The following is a 23,683-nucleotide window of genomic DNA, read 5'->3' as shown; positions in this document are numbered from 1 at the left end:
CACACACACACACAGCTAATCTTTCTGTACTAACGAGAAGGTGGTGCAATATGGGTTTGGGAGACAGACAAACCCAAATTTGAATCTAGATCTGCGTACCTAAGCCAGGTGACCTCACCTCCCTGTGCCGTGGTTTCTTCATCTGCCAAGCGGCACGCCAGGCCTTTCTCTCTGGCTTGTGGTAAAAACTAATTCAATCTCCCGGAGGGTCTGGCACACAATTCCTGTCCTGCAGCCTCGCTTCATCTCCTGCTCCAGCCCTGGCCCCACCGGCAGAATGCTCAGTCCATCAAGACCTGGGGGGGTGCGGGAGCGCGGGTGGCCTGGGCTCTTCATTCTAAAGGCACAGCTTTGAGTTTACTTGTCCCTAAAACACTTCTCATGCAAGTCCTCCCATACATAACAATCATCAATGAACTGGCCCCCAGTAAAGGCAGCTCGAATGTCCCACCTCCTTTCACACCAGCTCATCACACCATTAGGACAGCCGTCAGTCAACCTCATGGGCTGTGGGACATTCACATCCCATGATGCTGTGGCAGGTGAAATGCAAACTAATTTGATTTGCATATGCAAATCTCACAAAGGAGGCAGGATTTCACGAGGCCAAGGAAAGTGATATCAGTGCGTGGCTCAAATCGCACACAGCGTCTGTGACCAATGAGTAGTTCAGCCCCCACTCCTCCGCTAACTAGCAGCCCTGTGAGCGAGCTACTGTACTTCACGTGCCTCAGTTCCCTGATAACGCATGCATACTGTGTCCACGGACAGCTGCGGGAAAAATAAACCCAGTAATACACACACAGAGCCTGGCATATGGTGGGCACTCAAAACATGCTGGTTATTAGTTCTAGGTAAAGGGTGAGACCTTTAATAATTAACAAAGAGGAAATCAATGAAGATAATGAATAAGTACCTCAAAAGAGAGTAATTTAAATATCAAAGTGCTAAGAGAGGCCCTGAGGAAAACTTAGGAAGCCCTCAAGCATTTTTGCAAAAATGACCGTCTTCCTAGTTGTGCCATGAAAATCTAATAAGAACGGAAGGTTGTCCTAAAATACCATTATAGCATCATGTCAGAAAAATTCCACCCGAAAGAGAAAAGGGGGACGCATTCCTTGTTCCTTTTAAAAATTTGTGCATTATTTTAATTATAGCAAAATGGTGTTAAGCATAAGATACAAATGACTAAGGTTCAAAGTATTTAGCTTTATGTTTCGGCGACAGGCTGGTCTCACCCAAAGGGATGATGCATGGGGCTGGCACTGGGCAGAGAGAGAATGATGTCCGAATGGACAGTTCAGAGTTTGCCTGTGCAAAACACAAATATTGTGCGGCTGGAGCAGCGACCCAGGCCAGGAGACAATGGGAGGAGGAGGCTTCCTCTCTCTCTTTTGATTAGTACTTATTGTGCCAGATGCTGTCCTAGATGGTTGGGCTACCACCATGAACAAATGGACAAAGAAGCCCAACTCTCATAGGCTTTCAATCCAACTGGCAGGAGAGATAGGCGGTAAGCCCTTAGCCATAGACAAACTAAATAAGAAAATTAGATGCACATAAGAAGGAGCTAAAGGCTACAGAAAAACAAATGGGGGATCAGGGTGTCAGAGGAGAGGTAAGTGGTGTTCCAGCAGGCTAGAAGGAATACAATTGGGGGTGAAAGAGGTACAAACATTTAGCCCATAACAGAAGCTACCCCAGAACTTTTTCTTGATGCCTTGAGGCCTATCTTGTTTCTTTGGGTCCTCATATTGATCAAAAGCCAACCAGGAGGTCTGTGTGGCTGGAGCAGAGAGGCTGTGGGGTCAGATTTCACAGGGCTGTTGGTTCTCCTCTGGATTCACTGGAAAGGGGGCTTTGGGGGAGGGGGCGTTCAGGGCAGGTTCTGGAGCAGGGAGACCAGATATGGCAGCTGTATGGAACTAGACTGGAAGCGAAAGGAGAAAAACCAGAAACCTCCTGCAGTTGTCCCAGGAGGGGACACACTGTCTCACCCCAGGGGCAGGTGGTGGGGAGTGATGGGGTTCCAGACACAGCCGAAAGGTCTAACCCATAGGAATGCTGATGGTTTAGATGCGGGCTGCAAGGGGGAGGAATTGGATAATTCCTAGGTGTTTGATTTTGGCCAATCTGGGCCCAGGCCTGGAGCTGAGGTCAGTTCCCCAAACTGAAGTGCCGCCACCCAACAAGGCGAAGATGCCATGAGTGGTGGAGAGTCGGCCACAGCGTCCACCACGGCACAGCCACCCACCCTGGGAGGCCTTGGAAATAACAGCACACATCAGGTGGAGACCGGCCGGGTGCCAGGCACTGTGCTCTGCTCGTGTAGTCTCGGTTAATACTTGCAACAAGCCTGGCACATAGACGTCACTAGTCCCAGTTAAGAGATGAGAGACTACAAGCCCAGAGACATCACTCGACTAAGTTCGCACCGCTCATAAGTGGCAGAACTCGAAAGTGAACCTGGGTGGCACCCCCCCCCCACTTGCCAGGCAGGTCATTTCCCCTCTCTAGCCATCTGTCATGTGAGAGAGATGACCTCTAGGGGGTCTCCCAGTTCTGCGAAAGTGCCACCTCCTCCAGGAGGTCCTCCCTGATTTTCTGGGTGGGTGACTAATCTAACCTTCCACTGAAACCACATAAGGTGGTTTTATCTTCTTTTAAATTTTATTTAATAAAAACTGTATATATTTAGGTGTACAATATGATGATTTTATATACAGTACATACATAGTGAAATGATTATTTCAAGCTAATAGAGAGAGAGAGAGAGAGAGAGAGAGAGAGAGAGAGACATCAATGTGAGAGACACACATCGACTGGTTGCCTCCCGCACTCACCTTGACCAGGGTTGGGGATCGAACCTGCAACCCAGGTACATGCCCTTGACCGGGAATCGAACTTGCCACCTTTTGGTGTGAGGGCCGATGCTACATCCACTGAGCCACACAGGCCAGAGTTGTGACGCATATTTAGGTGATACACCTGAGAAGAGATGGAGCCCGTGGGTGCAGAAGAAATAAGAACCCACATCACTGTAGCTACATAACACTCCACCCCTTGGCTCATGTCTCCCTTCAACCCTCAGAGCCCCAAGACAAGAACCGATTGTGCCCTGATGGATGGTGATACGGTCCGAAAGGTCAATTGATCATAATTGGTACATAAATGGACCCCATAACACAAGTTACCAGTTTAAGACCCAGGAACACATTATTAATCCTCCTAATTTATGGGCTCATTTGAGAAGTCATCAGGGACGACAAACCTAATAAATTGCGGGTTAAAGGGACTCCAGACGGCAGCACGCAGGGCCTTCTGCACAATGGGTGGTAGCCGCTGAACTTCTGAGACAATCATAGCAACTGTCACCAGGGAGACGGGCTGCAAGAGGGAATCTGGAGTCAGCGGCAGCGACCGCGGAAAACAGATTATCAAGAAAGGACAGAGTGTCCAGATCCAGCGGGGCATGCAGCAGGGAGAAACCGCTATCAGCCGTGCCCCTGCTTTAAGCAAGCCCCTCATTCAAGCCACCTCCAGACACGCCTTTGTAGTAGCTGCCCCACCCCCATTTTACAGATGAGACCACCAAGGTTCAGGGAGATAAAGTCACTTGTTCAGTGAACAGTCAAGAGAGGATTCAAAGGTGAGAGGCACCCACGTGACCGTCCAAGCTCCTAATCACTACACCCTCTGGGCCCATTCTACAGATGTGGACACTGAGGCCAGTGATGTAGCCACACGCTGCAAGGCAGCGGCAGAGCTGGGTGGGGACTCCAGCATCCTGACGCCTATGCTCTTCTTGCTGTGATGCTTCCTTCACTCTCATGCCTGCCCTCCCGTTCTCATCTTCTTACTCTGCTTCTGTCCCTCTATAGCGTTGATTGCCTGAACATTGCATCTTTATGTGTCTGACTCCCAGCATGCTCACAGCCATGAGCTGAGGGTCGGAGCTGTTCAATTGTATAATGACTTGAAACCCAAGATGGTGACTTCGACTCGGACTCACACATCTCAAGGGTGTGGTCTCCCCAGTGGTACCAAAACAACTCAAGTCCACTTGCGAAAATTCTCCCCGTGGTCCCCTCCCTGACCCGATAGTCAGAAAGAGGCTCCCCACCATTTGCGCCTGTGAGGTCTCTGTGCCCAGAGCTGACCAGCCCTTTCACACTGACACCTGCGTGGCAGGTTACAGGCCTTGAGTCTCGCTAAGTTTCTCTGCACCCTCTGCTTCCGTGAGTGTGTGCATTACTCATGACTACATACGTCACCAAAAAGGCCATCTCCCTTCCTTTCTTCAGGTTCTCAGGGGACTTGTCCATTACAGCTTCCCAACAGCAAGCGATACTGCAGGCCACTGGCTGTTACATTCATGCAACAGTCACATTTCCCTTCTTGTCACCAGGCTATGGAGAGTGACGATGTCCCCAGACAAAAGTCTACATGCTCCAGCCCCACTTCCAGCTGAGAGGGGAGGTGTAATGAGACACAGGAGAAAGTCAGTAGGTGACGTTCCCTCCAGAAAAGCTCTTGGGAAAGGAGCTGACCGAGCTTAGAAATCAGTCCCTTTTCCCTTTCACCTGGGATTCAAACCGCCGCCTGGAGCCCCAGCAGCCAGCATGGGCTGCGAGGCAACCTTGAGGATGGGGCTCGTAGGAAGGTAGGTAGCTTTCGCCTGGCCATCCAGGGCTCCACTTACATGACAGAAAAATACACTGATATTTCCAAGACTTCTATTTCCATATTCTGTGCCATGCAGCCAAACAAAATGCTAACTAACGTACTAGCCACTGGGCAGGTGTGTGGGGTGAAAGGTGAAGTGCGGGGGATCCCGCAGGGAACTATGATAGAGGTGCCGAAGGGAACATTGACTTGACATGAATATTTTACTGAGCAAGAAACAAACCGTTCGTGAACCCCGAGACTTCAAGCCCAAGCCTGGGATGCAGCTCAGAGAGGCAGGCGTCACAGGCGGCTTACACAGCAAGAGTGAGGAGGTGGGTGTCCTTCGCCGCGATTGGCTATTTCAGGGGGTTTCCAGCCGGCAGGGGGTCGGTTCAAAGGGATGATCTTATACTGTCGTAGGGAGATGACGAGTATCTTCTATGATCACCAGAGGCATTCACAAGAAATACTCTAAGTGGCTTTTCGCTCATGTTCATGAAATAAGCTAGATTTTGCTTTGCTTCCATGGCTTCAATGGTTTTCATGCGCTTGAGATTTCTCAAGCCTGGTCTCCGTTTTATTTTATTTCAACAGTGGGAAGTTTGGAGAGCTGAGGGGCACAGAGGAGGGACCTGGCCCGGCAGGGGGGATGGAGAGAAAGTCACCCAGAGGACACAGCGCCCATTCAGGAGCAAGGATTCACTCGGGGAGACTCAGGGCAGAGCCGGAAGCAGAGGCGGGGGGGCAGGTGGTGAAGAGCGTGTTTGTCAGGCTGAGAGGTTTGGAACTGGCACCCGCCCCTGAGCATACACCCACCCATGTACACCACACACATACACACATGTACATGCGTAGGTGCACACGCATGCATACCCATGCACATGCATGTACCCAGAGACTGCAGCCATCCCAGGCTGTTCCCTCTGCCTGGCACACTCTCCAGCCCCTCCCCTGGCCAGCTTCCCTGAAAGTATGCCTGGTGGTACCTACACCTTCTCCGCTGGGCTGGGCTGGGCTGGGCTGGGCTGGGCTGGGCTCCCTCCCCGCCCATCTCTAACAACATTCATCTTCTCTCAGGGTTCGCAGTTCTTCGCTCAGGTCCCTTGGGTTTCAGCAGCTTAGGTCTGGAGCTCACCGGTGTATCCCAAAGTCTGTGGGTACCTTTTACCCAGGATTGCTGCCTGTGGGAGCAGGGATGTGTTGCCCCCACAAAACTCATGTGCCTGCTTCACGGTCTGAGAGGAAAACATCAGTTGGGCAGTCAGGAGACCAGGGTCCCGCTCCTTCCCAATACTCATTGGTTGTTTCAGGATGATGGGTGGGTTGACCCATTCTTTATACTAGTGTTTATTCATGTCTTTGCTTGATTCTTTTTTTAAAAAAAAGTTTTGAGGAGGCTGATTTGAATACAGACAACCCAGCACGTACTTTAAAGAACAAACAGATGGAGAAACTCGGGTGAGGGACAGGAAGCCCAGCACACTCAAAGACCCAAGAGGCCAAATGAGTCGGGTTGTTTTAACTGAGCTTCCTAGGAGCCACAGAGAAAACAGAAACACAACTACCTGTAAGTGGTCAGGATGACCGTGATTCTAAAACTTAGAAAACTGCCAAGTAGCTCAAGAGAATTGGGCCTGTCCTGGCTCGGCAGTTCTCCTAAGGGAACTATTATGTGAGCCCTGGAAGATCCAACACCCTTCCCCGGAAACATGATGAGGGTAGCAAACAGCCTGAGTTACAGTCTGTAGTAAGAACCAGGCTGCCGCATGCACATTCTGTCACCAGCTGAGGGAAGACCTGTGTGCATTAACAATCAATCAAGTGGGTCAACCTCCGCATGAAGAGATGCTAAAAGAATGCCTCTGAGAATGCCTGTGGGAATGCCTGTGGGAATACCTGTGGGAATGCCTATGGGAATGCCTGTGGGAATGCCAGTGGGAATACCTGTGGGAATGCCTTTGGGAATACCTGTGAGAATACCTGTGGGAATGCCTGTGGGCATACCTGTGGGAATGCCTATGGGAATACCTGTGGGAATGCCAGTGGGAAGACCTGTGGGAAGGCCAGTGGGAATGCCAGTGGGAATGCCTATGGGAATGCCTGTGGGAATGCCAGTGGGAATACCTGTGGGAATGCCTTTGGGAATACCTGTGAGAATACCTGTGGGAATGCCTGTGGGCATACCTGTGGGAATGCCTATGGGAATACCTGTGGGAATGCCAGTGGGAAGACCTGTGGGAAGGCCAGTGGGAATGCCAGTGGGAATGCCTATGGGAATGCCTGTGGGAATGCCAGTGGGAATACCTGTGGGAATGCCTTTGGGAATACCTGTGAGAATACCTGTGGGAATGCCTGTGGGCATACCTGTGGGAATGCCTATGGGAATACCTGTGGGAATGCCAGTGGGAAGACCTGTGGGAAGGCCAGTGGGAATGCCAGTGGGAATGCCTATGGGAATGCCTGTGGGAATGCCAGTGGGAATACCTGTGGGAATGCCTTTGGGAATACCTGTGAGAATACCTGTGGGAATGCCTGTGGGCATACCTGTGGGAATGCCTATGGGAATACCTGTGGGAATGCCAGTGGGAAGACCTGTGGGAAGGCCAGTGGGAATGCCAGTGGGAATGCCTATGGGAATGCCTGTGGGAATGCCAGTGGGAATACCTGTGGGAATGCCTTTGGGAATACCTGTGAGAATACCTGTGGGAATGCCTGTGGGCATACCTGTGGGAATGCCTATGGGAATACCTGTGGGAATGCCAGTGGGAAGACCTGTGGGAAGGCCAGTGGGAATGCCAGTGGGAATGCCTATGGGAATGCCTGTGGGAATGCCAGTGGGAATACCTGTGGGAATGCCTTTGGGAATACCTGTGAGAATACCTGTGGGAATGCCTGTGGGCATACCTGTGGGAATGCCTATGGGAATACCTGTGGGAATGCCAGTGGGAAGACCTGTGGGAAGGCCAGTGGGAATGCCAGTGGGAATGCCTATGGGAATGCCTGTGGGAATGCCAGTGGGAATACCTGTGGGAATGCCTTTGGGAATACCTGTGAGAATACCTGTGGGAATGCCTGTGGGCATACCTGTGGGAATGCCTATGGGAATACCTGTGGGAATGCCAGTGGGAAGACCTGTGGGAAGGCCAGTGGGAATGCCAGTGGGAATGCCTATGGGAATGCCTGTGGGAATGCCAGTGGGAATACCTGTGGGAATGCCTTTGGGAATACCTGTGAGAATACCTGTGGGAATGCCTGTGGGCATACCTGTGGGAATGCCTATGGGAATACCTGTGGGAATGCCAGTGGGAAGACCTGTGGGAAGGCCAGTGGGAATGCCAGTGGGAATGCCTATGGGAATGCCTGTGGGAATGCCAGTGGGAATACCTGTGGGAATGCCTTTGGGAATACCTGTGAGAATACCTGTGGGAATGCCTGTGGGCATACCTGTGGGAATGCCTATGGGAATACCTGTGGGAATGCCAGTGGGAAGACCTGTGGGAAGGCCAGTGGGAATGCCAGTGGGAATGCCTATGGGAATGCCTGTGGGAATGCCAGTGGGAATACCTGTGGGAATGCCTTTGGGAATACCTGTGAGAATACCTGTGGGAATGCCTGTGGGCATACCTGTGGGAATGCCTATGGGAATACCTGTGGGAATGCCAGTGGGAAGACCTGTGGGAAGGCCAGTGGGAATGCCAGTGGGAATGCCTATGGGAATGCCTGTGGGAATGCCAGTGGGAATACCTGTGGGAATGCCTTTGGGAATACCTGTGAGAATACCTGTGGGAATGCCTGTGGGCATACCTGTGGGAATGCCTATGGGAATACCTGTGGGAATGCCAGTGGGAAGACCTGTGGGAAGGCCAGTGGGAATGCCAGTGGGAATGCCTATGGGAATGCCTGTGGGAATGCCAGTGGGAATACCTGTGGGAATGCCTTTGGGAATACCTGTGAGAATACCTGTGGGAATGCCTGTGGGCATACCTGTGGGAATGCCTATGGGAATACCTGTGGGAATGCCAGTGGGAAGACCTGTGGGAAGGCCAGTGGGAATGCCAGTGGGAATGCCTATGGGAATGCCTGTGGGAATGCCAGTGGGAATACCTGTGGGAATGCCTTTGGGAATACCTGTGAGAATACCTGTGGGAATGCCTGTGGGCATACCTGTGGGAATGCCTATGGGAATACCTGTGGGAATGCCAGTGGGAAGACCTGTGGGAAGGCCAGTGGGAATGCCAGTGGGAATGCCTATGGGAATGCCTGTGGGAATGCCAGTGGGAATACCTGTGGGAATGCCTTTGGGAATACCTGTGAGAATACCTGTGGGAATGCCTGTGGGCATACCTGTGGGAATGCCTATGGGAATACCTGTGGGAATGCCAGTGGGAAGACCTGTGGGAAGGCCAGTGGGAATGCCAGTGGGAATGCCTATGGGAATGCCTGTGGGAATGCCAGTGGGAATACCTGTGGGAATGCCTTTGGGAATACCTGTGAGAATACCTGTGGGAATGCCTGTGGGCATACCTGTGGGAATGCCTATGGGAATACCTGTGGGAATGCCAGTGGGAAGACCTGTGGGAAGGCCAGTGGGAATGCCAGTGGGAATGCCTATGGGAATGCCTGTGGGAATGCCAGTGGGAATACCTGTGGGAATGCCTTTGGGAATACCTGTGAGAATACCTGTGGGAATGCCTGTGGGAATACCTGTGGGAATGCCTATGGGAATACCTGTGGGAATGCCAGTGGGAAGACCTGTGGGAAGGCCAGTGGGAATGCCAGTGGGAATGCCTGTGGGAATACCTGTCGGAATGCCTGTGGGAATACCAGTGGGAATGCCTGAGGGAATACGTGTCGGAATGCCTGTGGGAATACCTGTGGGAATGCCTGTAGGAATTCTTGTGGGAATGCCTGTGGGAATACCTGTGGGAATGCCTTTGGGAATACCTGTGGGAATGCCTGTGGGAATGCCTGTGGGAAAACTTATGGGAATGCCTGTGGGAATGCCTGTGGGAATGCCTGTGGGAAAACTTATGGGAATGCCTGTGGGAATGCCTGTGAGAAGCTGTTTCCCTTAAGAGAGCAGCTCCAAATCTGCTTTCACACTGAGAAATAATGTCCTAGTCCATCTAGCTAAGTCTTGACAATATTAGCTTAACATTTTCTTCAAAGTACATTTTACAAATCTCCTAAAAAGGCCTTAGGAAACCCTAACACTGCACCCATGAACACCTAATATTCAGCAACTATCACCTCTTGATGAGTCCCCCAGATGACTGACTAGGGAAGTGGAGCCCTGCATGACTGAGAGGGTGAGTGCCAGCCACAGGTTGTTGAATAAAAGCCAACTCCGCGTTGGAGAGCATCTGCCAAAAATGACAACTGGGGGTTGGAGCAGTTCATCCGGAGCCATTTCTTGTGACAGTAATGAGGCCATTCCTGGTCGGTGACAATAAAACCATGTCATCTGCATAGAAAAGACTCTTAACTTTCTGTTCCTCGTAACAAAGGGCCATTCATACAACTCATCCAAAAATCCTTTCAAGTCATAAAATGCCCGTTAAGGGGAGCAGGGACCAAAGCCCGGGTTCTTGTGCTCTGCTTGAAATCATGGTTGGCTTCCCCAGGACACACTCCTTTTGACTCCCGTCCTCACCCTGTGCTGAGGGGCAGGTTCTGCCCAAGTGCCTGGGGCAGGTGAGGATCAGTACTGCGCGCCTGTCCTTTAGCCCTCAATTGGTTTCCCCGCCACTGAGTAAAAGGCTGAAATCAGTCATTGCTGTTGCAATTCTTGTATTGTTCCTGACAAGTTTTTGCACAAGTGGTATAAAAAGGCCAATCGTATAAAATAAATATGCTGAAAACCCAAGGGTTTCTTCATACAAGATATCAGCCAGAGACCCTCAGCCTTGCACTCTATAAAGGAAGAAACTTGACAGATGGCTTGGTTGGAATATCAAGGAAACCAATGCGTCCATCATTTGGGGGGGACTAGAGAATGAGCCTTTAGAAAGTGGGATAATCCACCCTTTGGGTCCATCCAGACAAGACTAAATGTGTAGAATTAACTAGAAAGTTTTTAAATTTCTTGCACACACACCATGGAAGTCACCGCCAAGATGACTCCCATTGATTTCCCACCGCCCTGGTATCCACACCCTCGTGTAGTCCTCTCCCATGTTGTGTCAGCTTGGTCTATGTGGCCAATGAAATATGTCAGGAGTAATGGTATGTCACTCCAAACTTAAGTTCCAAAAGACACCGCAGCTTCTGCCTTGGTCTCTTTCTTAATCAATCTCTCTCTCTCTCTCTCTCTCTCTCTCTCCCTCTCTCTCTCTCATCACTAGTCCAGGAGGATTTAGCTTCTATGTTGTAAGCAGCTCTATGGAGAGCCCTACATAGTGAGGACTAAGGCCTCCAGCCAACACCCATGTAGGTGAACCTTCTTGGAGGCAGGTCCTCCGGCCACAGTCCAACCTTCAGATAACCAAAGTCCAATTGACATCTTGACAACAACTTCATGAGAGACCCTGAGTCAGTACCACCCAGCTAAGTCACTCCAAAATTCCAGACCCTCGGAAACCATGTGACATAATTTTATTTTGTTTACTGGCAGTCTTTATCAAACCAAGAACTATAATGACAACATCCACATTTACCCAAATCCAAATGAGCCAACAAAGCCAGTTTTAACTGGCTAACATCGCCCTTGATAATGGGTAAGGAGGTAAGCCCAAGGCATCTCATGGCGTTTCAAGAGATCTCAAAAAAAGCAACTCACATCAATTTGAAAGTTTCATCCCTCTCTTTGCAATATCCCCATTCTCTGAGGTGCAACCATGAGTTCTAATAGCCTTGCTCATGGCCATACGTATGGTCAAGGTAGGAGGGATATTACCACTTCGTCCCTACCTAAAAATCACCTTCCTGAACATAGCAATAAATAAGACAGACTAACTGTAAGACAATTTACTGCACTGTGTCCTTCAAACTGCTTACCATAATTTGTCATTATTTTATCTACTCGTCTGCTTGTTTATTGCGCCTCCTTTCTGATGTGTAACAGGGCAGGAGCCATGTTGGTCTTACTCAGTACTTAGCCTAGTATCAGACACATAGTAGGCACCAAGTGAATGTTTGCTTAATAAAGGCCTTTGCCATGCACTAGCACCCAGAACTACCAGACTCGATAAATCCCATGGTGAGCAATGGTCCTCTAGCTTGCTACAGCTGTCCATAAGGAGGTTTGATCTATATATTACATATGATATTACATATGTAACAGTTCTTCCACTGTTTCCAGAGCATGTCCAGGAGCACCTGCAAGCCTTACACCAGTGATGGCGAACCTATGACACGCGTGTCAGAGGTGACACGCGAACTCATTTTTTTGGTTGATTTTTCTTTGTTAAGTGGCATTTAAATATATAAAATAAATATCAAAAATACAAGTCTTTGTTTTACTATGGTATCGAATATCAAAAAATTTCTATATGTGACACGGCACCAGAGTTAAGTTAGGGTTTTTCAAAATGCTGACACGCCGGGCTCAAAAGGTTCACCATCACTGCCTTACACCAACCTGATATTCTGGTCTTTGGAGGCTAGTCTGACTGACTGCAAGTAAGTGATATAAATGGAGGATTGTAACCCATCACCCAGAACCCCAGGTCCAAGCAGATTGAAATATGAATCGACTTTAAGCCGGGTCCAGCCTCTGGTTACAAAATAAAATAAAAGAGCTCCTGTTCTGTCCTGTGTCTGTCTGTTCATGGAGCCTCTCTCCCCCGAGTGGAAGGAAACTTGCCTCCGAAGGCAACAGCTCCGTTACCCAGCCAGCGCCAGCCAGCGTAGGGTAGGGGGGTGAGAGGGTGGGGGAGGGCTGGCTTCTGCAGGACTCTGCCTCCTGACATTAAAGGGTATACAGCAGGCACTTCACTGTGCATCCACCCCACAGGGTCATTTTCCTCCCGGCCCAGAGGGGAACTCCGTTTCCCAGCCCCTGTGCATGGCGCAGGGTCATGTGACTCACCCCGGACACAGAACTTGAGCAGCAGTTCCAGGAACCACTTCCACTTCTGATTACAAAACTCCCTCCTCGCTCCCTCCTGTCCCTGGGAAACTTGGGGCCCAGGACTGGAGGATGGTCGCATCCCACCCGGAAGGAGCCTGGGCCCCTGAACTAATGTCCAACTACCCTGGCTGTGGCACGGGTGAGCAATGACGCTCCCAATATTTTAGGGTTTACGTGTGCCCAGAGTCCCCTAGCTGGACCCGATAGCCTGACACTTCCACGGGGAACAGCTCCTAAAACTGACCCCCTGACTTGCCCTGTTCCCCCTCTCAGGTGAGTCCCGAACTCTCCCCACTCACCCTCCTCAGGTTGTGAGGATCAGCCTTCCCCACCCCCACCTGCCACCCCCACCCTCTGACAGAGGTCTAGAGTCTAATGTCCCGATTCCTGCGCACACTCCCTCCCGGGGCATCTGTCACTCTCGTGCACATCGGCCCCTGTGCCCCGCGTGGCATTCTGGAGCTCCCCAATAGGGTACTTGGCTCACACCGTCATGGCATCCACTACAGCCCCTTGGCCTGGGCCTCAGTGTCCCCACATATTTGCAAACACACCTGAGAGAGACTTCTTGTGCCAACACCCAGCAGACTGCACCCTGGCCCAGCCTCCAGCCTGAAGGAGACCCATAAACCCTCCCGGCTGAGTAAACACGTTTCATTGGGCCGCAGACACTTCCTGGCCATCCTGCCTCACCTTCCCTTGACCTCCTCCACCCCGTCCAGTTCCCCCGCACAGCCCCAGCCCCCCAAACCCATCCTCTAGCCCCCCTCTGCCCCCGGCCCCTATCCCCAGACACCTGCGTCCCCGGCCCTGAGGAGGGTGGAGAGTTTCTTGCTTATCAGCCGTTTTACTGCCCCCTCCTCCCTGGTTACACAGTCACTGGGAACAGAGCTCCTGGCCAGGACAGGCCATGCCTGTCAGCTCCCAGCCCACGGCTCCGGGGCAGAGAGAAAGGCCCTTCGGTGCTGTCTCGGGGGCAGGGAGGGGCCTGCAAGCAGGAAAGAAGCAGAAAGGACGCCAGAGGCAAGAAGAAGCACCCTGGTCCGGGTGCCCACCGAGAGGTTTCTGAAGTGAGGTCGGGGAGCGAAGCAAGTCAGGGCGGGACCAGAGCCGCCTGGGAGGCCCAGCACTCAGCCCGGCCCATCGCGGAGAGCAACTGGCAGTGCCCAGTGAAGATTGGCAGTGCCCAGTACCCAGTGACACCCCCCGGGCCGCCACCTGCAGGCCATCGGAAGCACGGGTGCTCGGAAGGCGCATTCTGGAGACTAGATGCCGCGGAGCTGAGAGACAGCCAGGGGGGTCTCTGGAAACACCCTCAGCTGTGGTGCGGCCCCTGACGGAGTTGGCCACCTGGGACCCAAGGGTGGCACCGCAGCCTCCCAGAGGCCTGGCCAGAGCCAGCGGGAAAGGCCACAAGCCAGAGAAAGGGCAGGAAGGTGGCCCGCTGCCCCAGCTCGCCTCTAGGGGCAGGCTTCTCCTCCGCCCAGCCCTGTGCCCTGCTGCCCGCTGGCCGTGACCTCGGGGCCCCGGGCCTAGGCTAGAGCCTGAGGCCGCCCGCCTGGAGAAGACCCTTTGCAGTAAGACTGAAGCCAACTGGGGTACAGCCGGCCCTGCTCTTCCCGTGTGACCCGCACCTCGATCCCAGGCGTGAGCGGCAGCGGCCCATGGAAGTCCCTGGGGAGGCGGCGTCGCACCCGGATAACCCGACATGAGGCTCCCGGCTCCCCACCTCTGCCTGGGCTCTTGATCCCAGGAGTCTCGGGGGAGGAAGCAGCCACCCGCCACCAGCATCACCCTGGGCATCCACAAGCCCCCTCTGCCCTCCTCCCAGCCGCCCACGGAGAGTGCCCAGGCGGGGTATGGAGAGGAAGGACTCGGGGTGCTGTGAGGCCCCCAAGAAGCTGGGCCTGTCCTTCTCCATCGAGGAGATCTTAAAGAGGCCCGCCGAGAGGAGGGACGGGGGCCAGCAGGAAGGGGCAGGTGGACGGGGCACTGGGCAAGCGGCCATTGCAGGCTCCAGGCTGGAGAGGCTCCCCCAGGACCAGCCCCAGGGTAAGTGTCTTCTGGTCATTTCTTATCCTTTCCTGAGTCTCCACGACCCAGCTGGGTTATGCTGTGGTGACAGGAGAAGGGGCTCTAAAATTCAGAGATGCCAGGCATGGGGCTGGGACCTTCGATCTCTTTCTACCCAGCCCAGAACTGTGGCTGTTCCGGGGCGACACCAGGCTCAGTGAGGTGCAGAATGCAGGGACGGGGCCTGCCCTGCCACCAGGCCCCGGTGGGAATGTTGCTGCCAGGCACTTAGCGTTTACTACGTGACAGGCACTGTCCCCGAGGCTGTGTGTGCCTCCCATGTGCCTTCATCATGACCATAGCCTGACAGATGTGGAAACCCATCTGTGAACGGAGAGCGGCGGACGGTGTCCCCGACTTGCCCAGCGAGTAAACAGAAGACCTGAGGTCCGAGCCTGCTCAGGCCGCCCCTAAACACTGCTCAGTCCACACATTCTCCTCCATGAGCACAGCCCAGCCAGCTCAGAGGTAGTGGCTGAGGTTTTGCCCGGATCTGCCCATCCTAACCACCCCGCCCCCCACCAGTGCTCCCCCCAGGGCATGTCCCCAAGGAGCAGTGACCACATCCAGACCCCTCCCTGACAGCTGGCGTGGGGAAGGCCCCTGCTAAGAGCAGGAGTCGGTGACATCTGTCTCAGTGCTAGCCTGGCCTGTGTGAGCGCAGGACATCCCTTTCCCCCTCGGGCCGAGCTTTGTCCTCGGTGACACGGTCGAGGGAAGGAAGGGGACACCGAGGCGATGTCTCAAGTGCTCACTGGCGTCTGAGAGTCGATGAGCCCGCGGTTCTCACATGAGGGTCCCAGTTCTCTCCTCCTTCCCACCCCTTTAATCCAGGGAACCCCCACACACAACCCACAGCCCCCCAGTCCAGTCTCCGGAGAGGGGGTTGTCCCCAGCTGCAGGGGAAGACCATGAAGGACCCCTCCTTCCCAGGGAGGTGGCAGGTCCCCCTGTAGCTGAGCTTATAAATGGGGAAGGATCCCCAGCGTCATTGCCAGAAGTTCATGCATATGTTCCAGTGAAGTGGACGGGCATTCACAGAAACCATTCTTCCGGGGGTCCAGCCTCACTCTCTCCTGCTGCAGCTTCATAGAATCCATGACGAGAGAGGGAGAGAGGGAGGAAGGGAGAAAGAGAGAGAGAGAGAGAGAGAGATCTGATATCCCTACCAGAGGAGCCACCCTTCTCCTAGCTGACAGTGGCTTCTGGCAAAAAGGCAGGCGGCCACTCATCCCAAACCTCCCTAAAGACGCCGGTGCATCCAGCTGCAGCCAGAGCAGACCCCAGGGGGTGACCGCCCAAAGAGCAGTGGTGGGTGAGACAGCGCCCCTGGCTCCCAGCACTCCATGGCCAACCTGCCATCAAATTGTCACAGGTGTGAGCCCCCACCTTATAGATGATACACCAAGAGGAGCAGACCCATCAGCTGCCAACACCATATGAGTGTTAGCACGAGAACTGCGCCCTGGAGGCCTGAGACCACCCACTCCAGGCTACTCCCGAATGTGGGTTTAAACCATCCATCCACCGAGAACTCTGCGGGAATCCCGTGTTTCCGAGGCTAGTGGAGGGCCCCCCGAGTGGTTTTCAAGATGACGCTGAGGGGCGCGCAGACAAAGATGAGATGATTTATGCCAATAGTTCTCATTATTTGTACACGAAGCTTCTGTTTAGGACCCAGGATGCTGGTTCCCCATTTTTTGGTCACAGCGTGAGGTTTTCTTTTTAAATAAGTTTACTTATTTAAGTAAACAAAAACGTCTATTTGGGAAGCTGCTAAGCAAATAATAATGCAGATGGGATGCCGACCTGTCAGAAAGTACAGAGGTCACTGGCAAACACTGTGGCAGACACTATGAGAGGCTGGGCGAGGGGGACAGGAAGCTGGGGTTGCAGGAATCTGGCCTCTACGCCCAGCTGGCAGCAATTCACAGGAGGCCCTCAGGCGAGCTTGGGATCTCTGGGCCTCGGTTTCCCCGTGTGGAGCATGAAAGAGCATTCGGGACCATTCCTGAGGTCCCTCCCAGCTCTGACACCATGACCAGCTCCACAGCAAACTGGGTGCTGAGAAACCTTGTGGTTTCACTCACGGCGATTTCCCACTCAGAGCTTCCTCCCAGCAGCGGGGTCTCCCCGCAGGCAGGGCAGGGCAGGGTGGCAGGAGGGGCGGCCTCTACCACGTTCACAGGACCCCCACCCCCACTCCACTTATTTCCCTCTTGGCATCACCCCAGTAATAACCACAAAAGAGTAAAGTCCTCGGTCCCCACGTGCCACTTTAAGGGCTCCATGGTGCGGCTGGTGGAGGTTGCCTGGCACACCCAGGGAGCTCCTGAAAATGCCGCATGGCAGGCCTGGCACCCAAGACTCTGACTCTAGGTCCGGGATGGTGCCCAGGAACCCCAGTTCTCACCAGCTCTCCCAAAAGTGGTCCAAGGATGCAAGTGGTCCAAAGACCACGCTTTGGGGAGGCTGAGGCCCAGGAGGCAGAGTGGCTGGTTCTGAGCGGCAGAACCAATACCTACAGGAGCCGGGGCCTGGCCAGTCATCCAGGCCGAGGACCGGGCTCTGCTCCCCCGTGTCTCCTGGCAGCAGCCAAGGTGCATCCTCCCCACATTTTTCCACGCTCACAGGGACCCTCCTCATCTAAGGCTTGGATCCTCCCAGGTCTCGAGCCAATGGAAAATTCCAAGAGGGTCTCCCAACTTAAGAGGATGCTGAGGCCAGCTGACCGCTACCTCCTTCTGAGAGAGGCCAGCTCCCTGGAGGCCTAGGGTGTGTCTCATGGCTCATTACTGACTCTGCCCTTGGGCTCCCATGAGAGCAGACAGCAGCAGGGCTAAAGGACGCAGAGCTAAAAGCTTGTACTTCCCCCAGGATAAGTGTGGTAATCTCTCTCTCTCTCTCTCTCTCTCTCTCTCTCTCTCTCTCTCTCTTCTTATCTCAGTCCCTGCCACCAGTCACAACCTACCATGGCCATGGGGACATTCCTACAGGTCTGGGGGACCCGAAGGCTGGTTCTAGAATTGAGAAGCCGACTCCTTCGTAGGCCCTGTTAGGAGTACAAGGCAGTACAATGCTGGACTCCTGCCTGCAAAACAAACAAACATTGTATTCTTGTAGGATCCCCCAAAAAGCAGAGCTGAAGGGAGGGTTTAAGCCCAAGTGCTGAAGGCAGTGACCACTGTGCAAAACTGAACTTCGATCCTTTGGGAAAGGGAGCAAATATATTCCTTGGAATTATGTGGGCTTTGCAGCCTAGAAAGTCATCCCCTGGCAGTAGCAAGCGGTTCTGGAGCACACAAAGGTCTGAGGGAAGCAAGCGGGGCGCTGACAACATTACTATGGTAACAGGCCCCCAGCGCGTCAGAGCCAGGAGAAAGCCGAGTGGACGGCAGAGGCTTTGGCATCGGCTATAATTTAAATTCGATGTATTCATCATATGCTTCATCCAGGCATGCAACGAGCTACTGAATGGTGGCTGGGTGGCAGGCTTATCTGTTGCTGCACACATGAAAATTGTCCCCAAACTTGGTGGCTTCAGATAACCATGAACACTTTCTATGTCACTCACATTCTGTGGGTCGGGAATCTGGAAGTGACTTAACTGGGCGGTCTGGCTCAGGTCCCTGTGAGATTGCAGGAAGGGTGTCGCTTGCTGTCACCTGAAGGTAGGACTGGAAAAAAGGATCTGTTCCCATGGTGGCTGGCGCTCATGGCTGGTGAGTGGCGCCAACCGTTGGAGGAGGCCTCAGTTTCTCCCCAGGCAGGGCTCTCCACATGCTGCTTGAGTGTCCTCCCAAAATGGGGGTGGCATCGCTCAGAGTGAGCAATCCAAGAGGGAGGGAGCCAAGCAGGAGCTGCCATTTCCAATGGCCCGTCTGTTAGGGGTGTCACTAAGGTGGGCCCGCATTAAAGGAGACAAGAATGCAAAGGGCCTTACCTTAAAGCCACCACAGGTATCAGCTGGGAGTGGGGATGCTGCGGAGAGCGGAACACAAGCACAGCCCTGCCTCGTCCAGCAGGAAACAAATGGCCATCCAATAGTCACGAGCAAAGCGCAGTGATGGCAGCGATAGTGCTGGGAGGGGTGACACAGCACCCTAATGGCCTGTTCTACGGGAGGTTTGGTCCATCGAGGAGGCCAGGGGAGGTTTCCCAGAGGAGGTCGTGGTTGCTTCTGTGGGCACAAGGGAACTACAGGAAGCCCCTGACCGACTGGAGAGAAGAACCCAGTGCGGGTCTGCCCTGGAAGACTCCTGCTCTGCACCCCACCCACCTGCCATGTCCAGGAGGCGTCCCAGGCCCACAGAAGGGCTCCCAGGGGTGCCCTGGATCCCCTCCCTGCCGAGCCCGCTGCCTCAGGAAGACAAGGACAGGCCCTTGCAGAGACTTCGCCCATGCAAAGCCCCCAGGGCCTGTAGCTGAGCAGCCAGGGCCCATTAGCAGACCCCAGAGAAGGAGCAATCAGGGGAGGGAGCCGAGCGTGGAGAAACATCGGTTTATAATTAGGTGGCCTAATCACCTGTGTAAATTGTGTATTTCTTATGATCGATGTGCTAAACGGCTCAGGTTTAATTAAGTTCTGCTGACTCGTTCTCTGTGAAGACCCACCGGTGTGTGATTCACAGCTTGCACAATTAATAACGGGGAGAGGAGCAACCTGGAAGGGGGGCAGTTTCCCACCACTTTCCTCACCTCTCCCCCGCCCCCATCCCCCCTCCCTCTGCCTGGTGCCCTCCAGGGTGCCCTCGGCCAGTGCAGCCAATGTGCTGCACTATGGCCACCAGCTCCAGGGCCTGAGATGCCGGTCCTAGACCGGAACTCAAGAGTTTTCTCCTCCCAATCCAGTTCCCCTTCCACGGCTCGGAAAATGGGGCGCACCACCCCCATCGTTCTCTCTGACTGGGCCCAGGAGATCGCAGCCCTTCCTGGGGATTGAGAACCTTGCCCAGTGCATGGGCGCCCCATCCATGAGCTTGTCTTCCCAGCCTCCTGTTCACTGAGGTCCAAAATTCTACGGGCTGAGCTCTGTGCGCCATCTTTTCTCTGTTCCCCATTCCATTTGTGCTCTTCTGCCTTCTCTCACCTGCTTCCTCTTTCTCATACCCACTGTGGTCTGTAACCTAAAGCCAACTGCAAGGTCACTAACACACCTTGGCCCCTCCCCCTTCCATCCAGAGGAGAGGAAGAGCAAGCGGAGGGTCCGAACCACCTTCACCACAGAGCAGCTGCAGGAGCTGGAGAAGCTCTTCCGCTTCACCCACTACCCAGACATCCACGTCCGCAACCAGCTGGCAGCCAGGATCAACCTCCCAGAAGCTCGGGTGCAGGTACAACCCTCCCGCTCTAGCCCCACCTCAATACACTGGGTGAGACACTATGGATCCCGGACCTCTGGGCCTGCCCCGTCTGAAACTTGCCATTGGCTTTGTCCCACAAATACAGTCATATCTGCTAAACATGACATTCCAGGAACGGAGGGTCCCATAGTTATAAGATGATTTCTCTCCTTGGAGGGTGAAATGGAGTGAGGTGGCATTGCTGACGGCCATCGATAGATGCTCCCATTCCCTGCCTCTCCACTTGGCTACAGTTTCAGAACCTCATCCACTATGCAGCCTCATTCACAAAATGCCTCTTGACAATCTAGACCGGGGTCAACATACTTTTTCTGTAAAGGGCCAGGTGGTAATTATGTTGGGCCTCGGGGGCCATCCGATCACTGTCACAGCTATTCAACCCTGCCATTGTAACATAAGAGCAGCCACAGACCATACACAGATAATTGAGCATGGCAGTGCTCCAATAAAACTTTATCGATAAACACTAACATGTGAATTTTATATAATTTGCATGTGTCACAAAATATTCTTCTTCTGTGGATTTTTTGCAGCCATTTAAAAATGTGAGAACTATTCTTAACTCATGGGTAGGCCATGCACAAACAGCTGGCGGGCCAGAGTTAGCCGACAAGCCTTAGTTTTCCAGCCCCTGATCTGGACCACATGGCTGTCATCACTTTGACAGCAGAGAAATGGAGAGGACCCTGGACCCAAGGTCTGAGGCCTGGTTCAAACATCGACTGCCTAATCTGAAACTTTCCACGGGCTTCTCCCTCCTCCTTGTAATCCTTGTGCAATTTCTTCACCCCTGGGTGTCTATGGCTTTTTCCATGGTGTGGGGATATCATAGCCCCTTGTCACTCACCAGGCATACATCCTGCCCTCCTGGCACATCCCCAGTTTTGCAAGCACCATTCTAGCAAACCCAAATCCAACGGTTGCACTGTTGGCTAGCTCTCCAATGGTTTTCTAAATCACTCTCTTTTTTTCTTTTTTTAACAAACCTGATGGGCTCATTTGAATTCAAAATCTCAGTGAGGACCCAGGTCAACATTCTACTCTTTCTCTTATCCCAGCCTACTTTTCTTCTGGCTAAGGATGCCCCTGCCTTGGACTTCTCCCCTCTTTCTTTCCATTAGAAATCTGTCACCAGCTATGTTGGTAGCCCCAGCTAAGTGGCTCAAAATTTAGTGGCATCTCAACAGAATGACCCAGTACAAATGGCCAGGTGTCAGGGACAATCAGGATGCTCATGAATACAGGAAATGGCCAATGTTCCTGCAGATGCCCAGGGGCCCACAGGAGTTGCAAACTGGTGGCCTGCCAGCAGGAAACAGCCCACTGGTGGGTTTTATTTGGTCTGCACAGTATTTTAAAGCTCAGAACTCTCACAGAAAAACCCAGATTTCTGTCTTAGAAATTGGATGAGCCTGCAAGGCTGGGCCCACATTTCACGTGGTGGCTGGTGGCTGGTGGATGAAGCTGAGAGACTGCCCCCTTAGGCTTGGGGGCCATGGACCCCACCTTTCCTGATTACGGGGCACCCAGCTGCTGCCCTCCCGAATGATCAGGCCCTGCAGGCGTTGGGGGCTGTGGTCCCTAACCCCTCTCAGAAGGCTGACCTCCAGAGCCAGAGAAATCCTGGATGCTGTGAGCTTTCTAAACCGCAAAGTCTCTCGGGAGGCGTGGTTATTAGGCATGTTGGGGAAGACACTAGATGGATGGAGAAAATACCCTTTGCTTACCTCCATCGTCTCTCTCTCTCTCTCTCTCTCTCTCTCTCTCTCTCTTTCATCAGATCTGGTTCCAGAATCAGCGAGCCAAATGGCGGAAGCAGGAGAAAATGGGCAACCTTGAGGTCCCGCAGCAGCCAAGTGAGGCCGACGTGGCCCCAGCCACACAGCTGGACATGGCGGTGAGTGGCTGGGAACCCACACGGGAGGAAACACCTCAGGGGAATTTTTTTAGAAAGAGCATGGGATGTTCTGGAATTCTGTGGGACCTGGGACAAATCGCGGCCTCTCTCTGTCCCCGTGTCCTCACCCCCTGAGTGGTCATCGTGGGCTTCTCCCTCCTCCTTGATTCCTTGTGTAAAACATCAGTTTACAGAATTGGGACATGAAGTGAAGGGCGGTACCCAGGGGTGAACCCTGGAGTCCAACTGCCCGGGTTCGGGTCCCAGCTCTGCCCTCAGCAGCAGGGTGGCCAGGAAGAGTCAAGCGCCCCTTTGATGAGCATGAGAGTATTGGCCGCCCATTAGGACATCTATTTGTGTACCAGATGCTAACCTCTGGGGAGGCAGCACTACAAGGAATAGACAGTCCTGGGGCGAAAGGTTTGTGCAGCCCCGCAGTGATACTAGGAGGCAGGGGGTTTTTTAATATTTTTTTTATTGATTTCAGAGAGGAAGGAAGAGAGAGATAGAAACATCAGTGATGAGAGAGAAGCATTAATCAGCTGCCTTCTGCACTCCCCGCCCTGGGGATCGAGCCCGCAACCCGAGCATGTGCCCTGACCGGGAATTGAACCGTGATCTCCTGGTTCATGGGTCAATGCTCAACCAGCTAAGTGGCCAGCTGGGCAGGATTTTTTATTTATCCTTGTTTTCCCGCTAACACAGAAACTGGCTCTGAGAAGCAAAGTGACTTTTCCACGTCCAGCAATTGCTGTGAATGGTGGAATAAGGGCCAGGCTTCCTGGCCCCCTCCCCACCCCTCACCCCCACCCCCGTGCATACATTTCTCCCCAGGTTGGTCCCCTACCCGCCCCCCACTACCCACATGGTGGGGGAAGGTTGGGGAGCTCCAGGGCAGCCCAGGAGAAAGCTGAGGACTCACGGCCTCCTGACCTCTCCTGTGACAGGGCCCCCTGCTGCCGCCCCCTGCGCTGTCCAGGCTGGTGCCTCCCCCGGGGTGTTATCCGCCGGATCAAGGTCAGCTGGCCTCTGCCTGGTTTCCTGCTGGAATCACTCTCCTCCCACATCACCCATGGGAGACACCACCTCTCCCGGGCCCTGTCATCCTGCAGACCTGCGTCCCCGCCTTCTGCATCCTTCCACCGCCACACCCCAGATGGGACAGCATCTGCGCCACTTCCACATAGGGACCAACGGACATCCTCTCCCCCGTGGGGCCACGCGCCTCCCCGGGTGACGACAAGTGGCAGGAAGGGGCCCAGGCATCTGGAGGAGTCAACCTCCTGAACCAGAGACGGCCCACATCCCAGGAAGCCACCCCGCATGCCCCTCGGAAGGCTGCAGCAGGCTCAGCAGCAAGGAGGCCCTCCTGGCTCAACGACAGAGGCGTTCAGACCTCAGGGGGGGCTCTGGAACCAGGAGGTCATTGTCTTGCACCTGTGCTTCCTCCAACATGCTGTGTGACCTCCAGCCAGTCACTTAACCTCTCTGGACCTCCTCTGTAACAGGAAGCAGCTGGACAAGATGACTTCTGAGGGCCTCTGGCCTTTACCCTGGTGAGGTGAACCATGGTGAGAACAGGCATGGAGGGGGCCAGTGAGAGGCTGTTGG

The 23,683-nt window shown here is 53.6% G+C and overlaps 1 protein-coding gene across 1 annotated transcript in view; it reads left to right on the top strand.

Annotated features, from left to right (window-relative positions):
* Nucleotides 1-23,259, top strand: part of ISX (intestine specific homeobox) — a 46,682-nt gene extending 23,423 nt beyond the window's left edge. The window contains exons 2-5 of the mRNA XM_006767241.1: nt 14,571-14,791; nt 19,994-20,145; nt 21,956-22,072; nt 23,020-23,259. Of these exons, the coding sequence (XP_006767304.1) occupies nt 14,571-14,791; nt 19,994-20,145; nt 21,956-22,072; nt 23,020-23,259 (730 nt within the window). The remainder of the gene's footprint in view (nt 1-14,570; nt 14,792-19,993; nt 20,146-21,955; nt 22,073-23,019) is intronic.
* Nucleotides 23,260-23,683: the final 424 nt, after the last annotated feature.

This window comes from Myotis davidii, unplaced genomic scaffold (assembly GCF_000327345.1).
Source record: "Myotis davidii unplaced genomic scaffold, ASM32734v1 scaffold842, whole genome shotgun sequence".
Taxonomy (NCBI): Eukaryota; Metazoa; Chordata; class Mammalia; order Chiroptera; family Vespertilionidae; genus Myotis; species Myotis davidii.
Note: the sequence above shows the minus strand (reverse complement) of the source record. Positions and strands in the feature narration are given on the sequence as shown.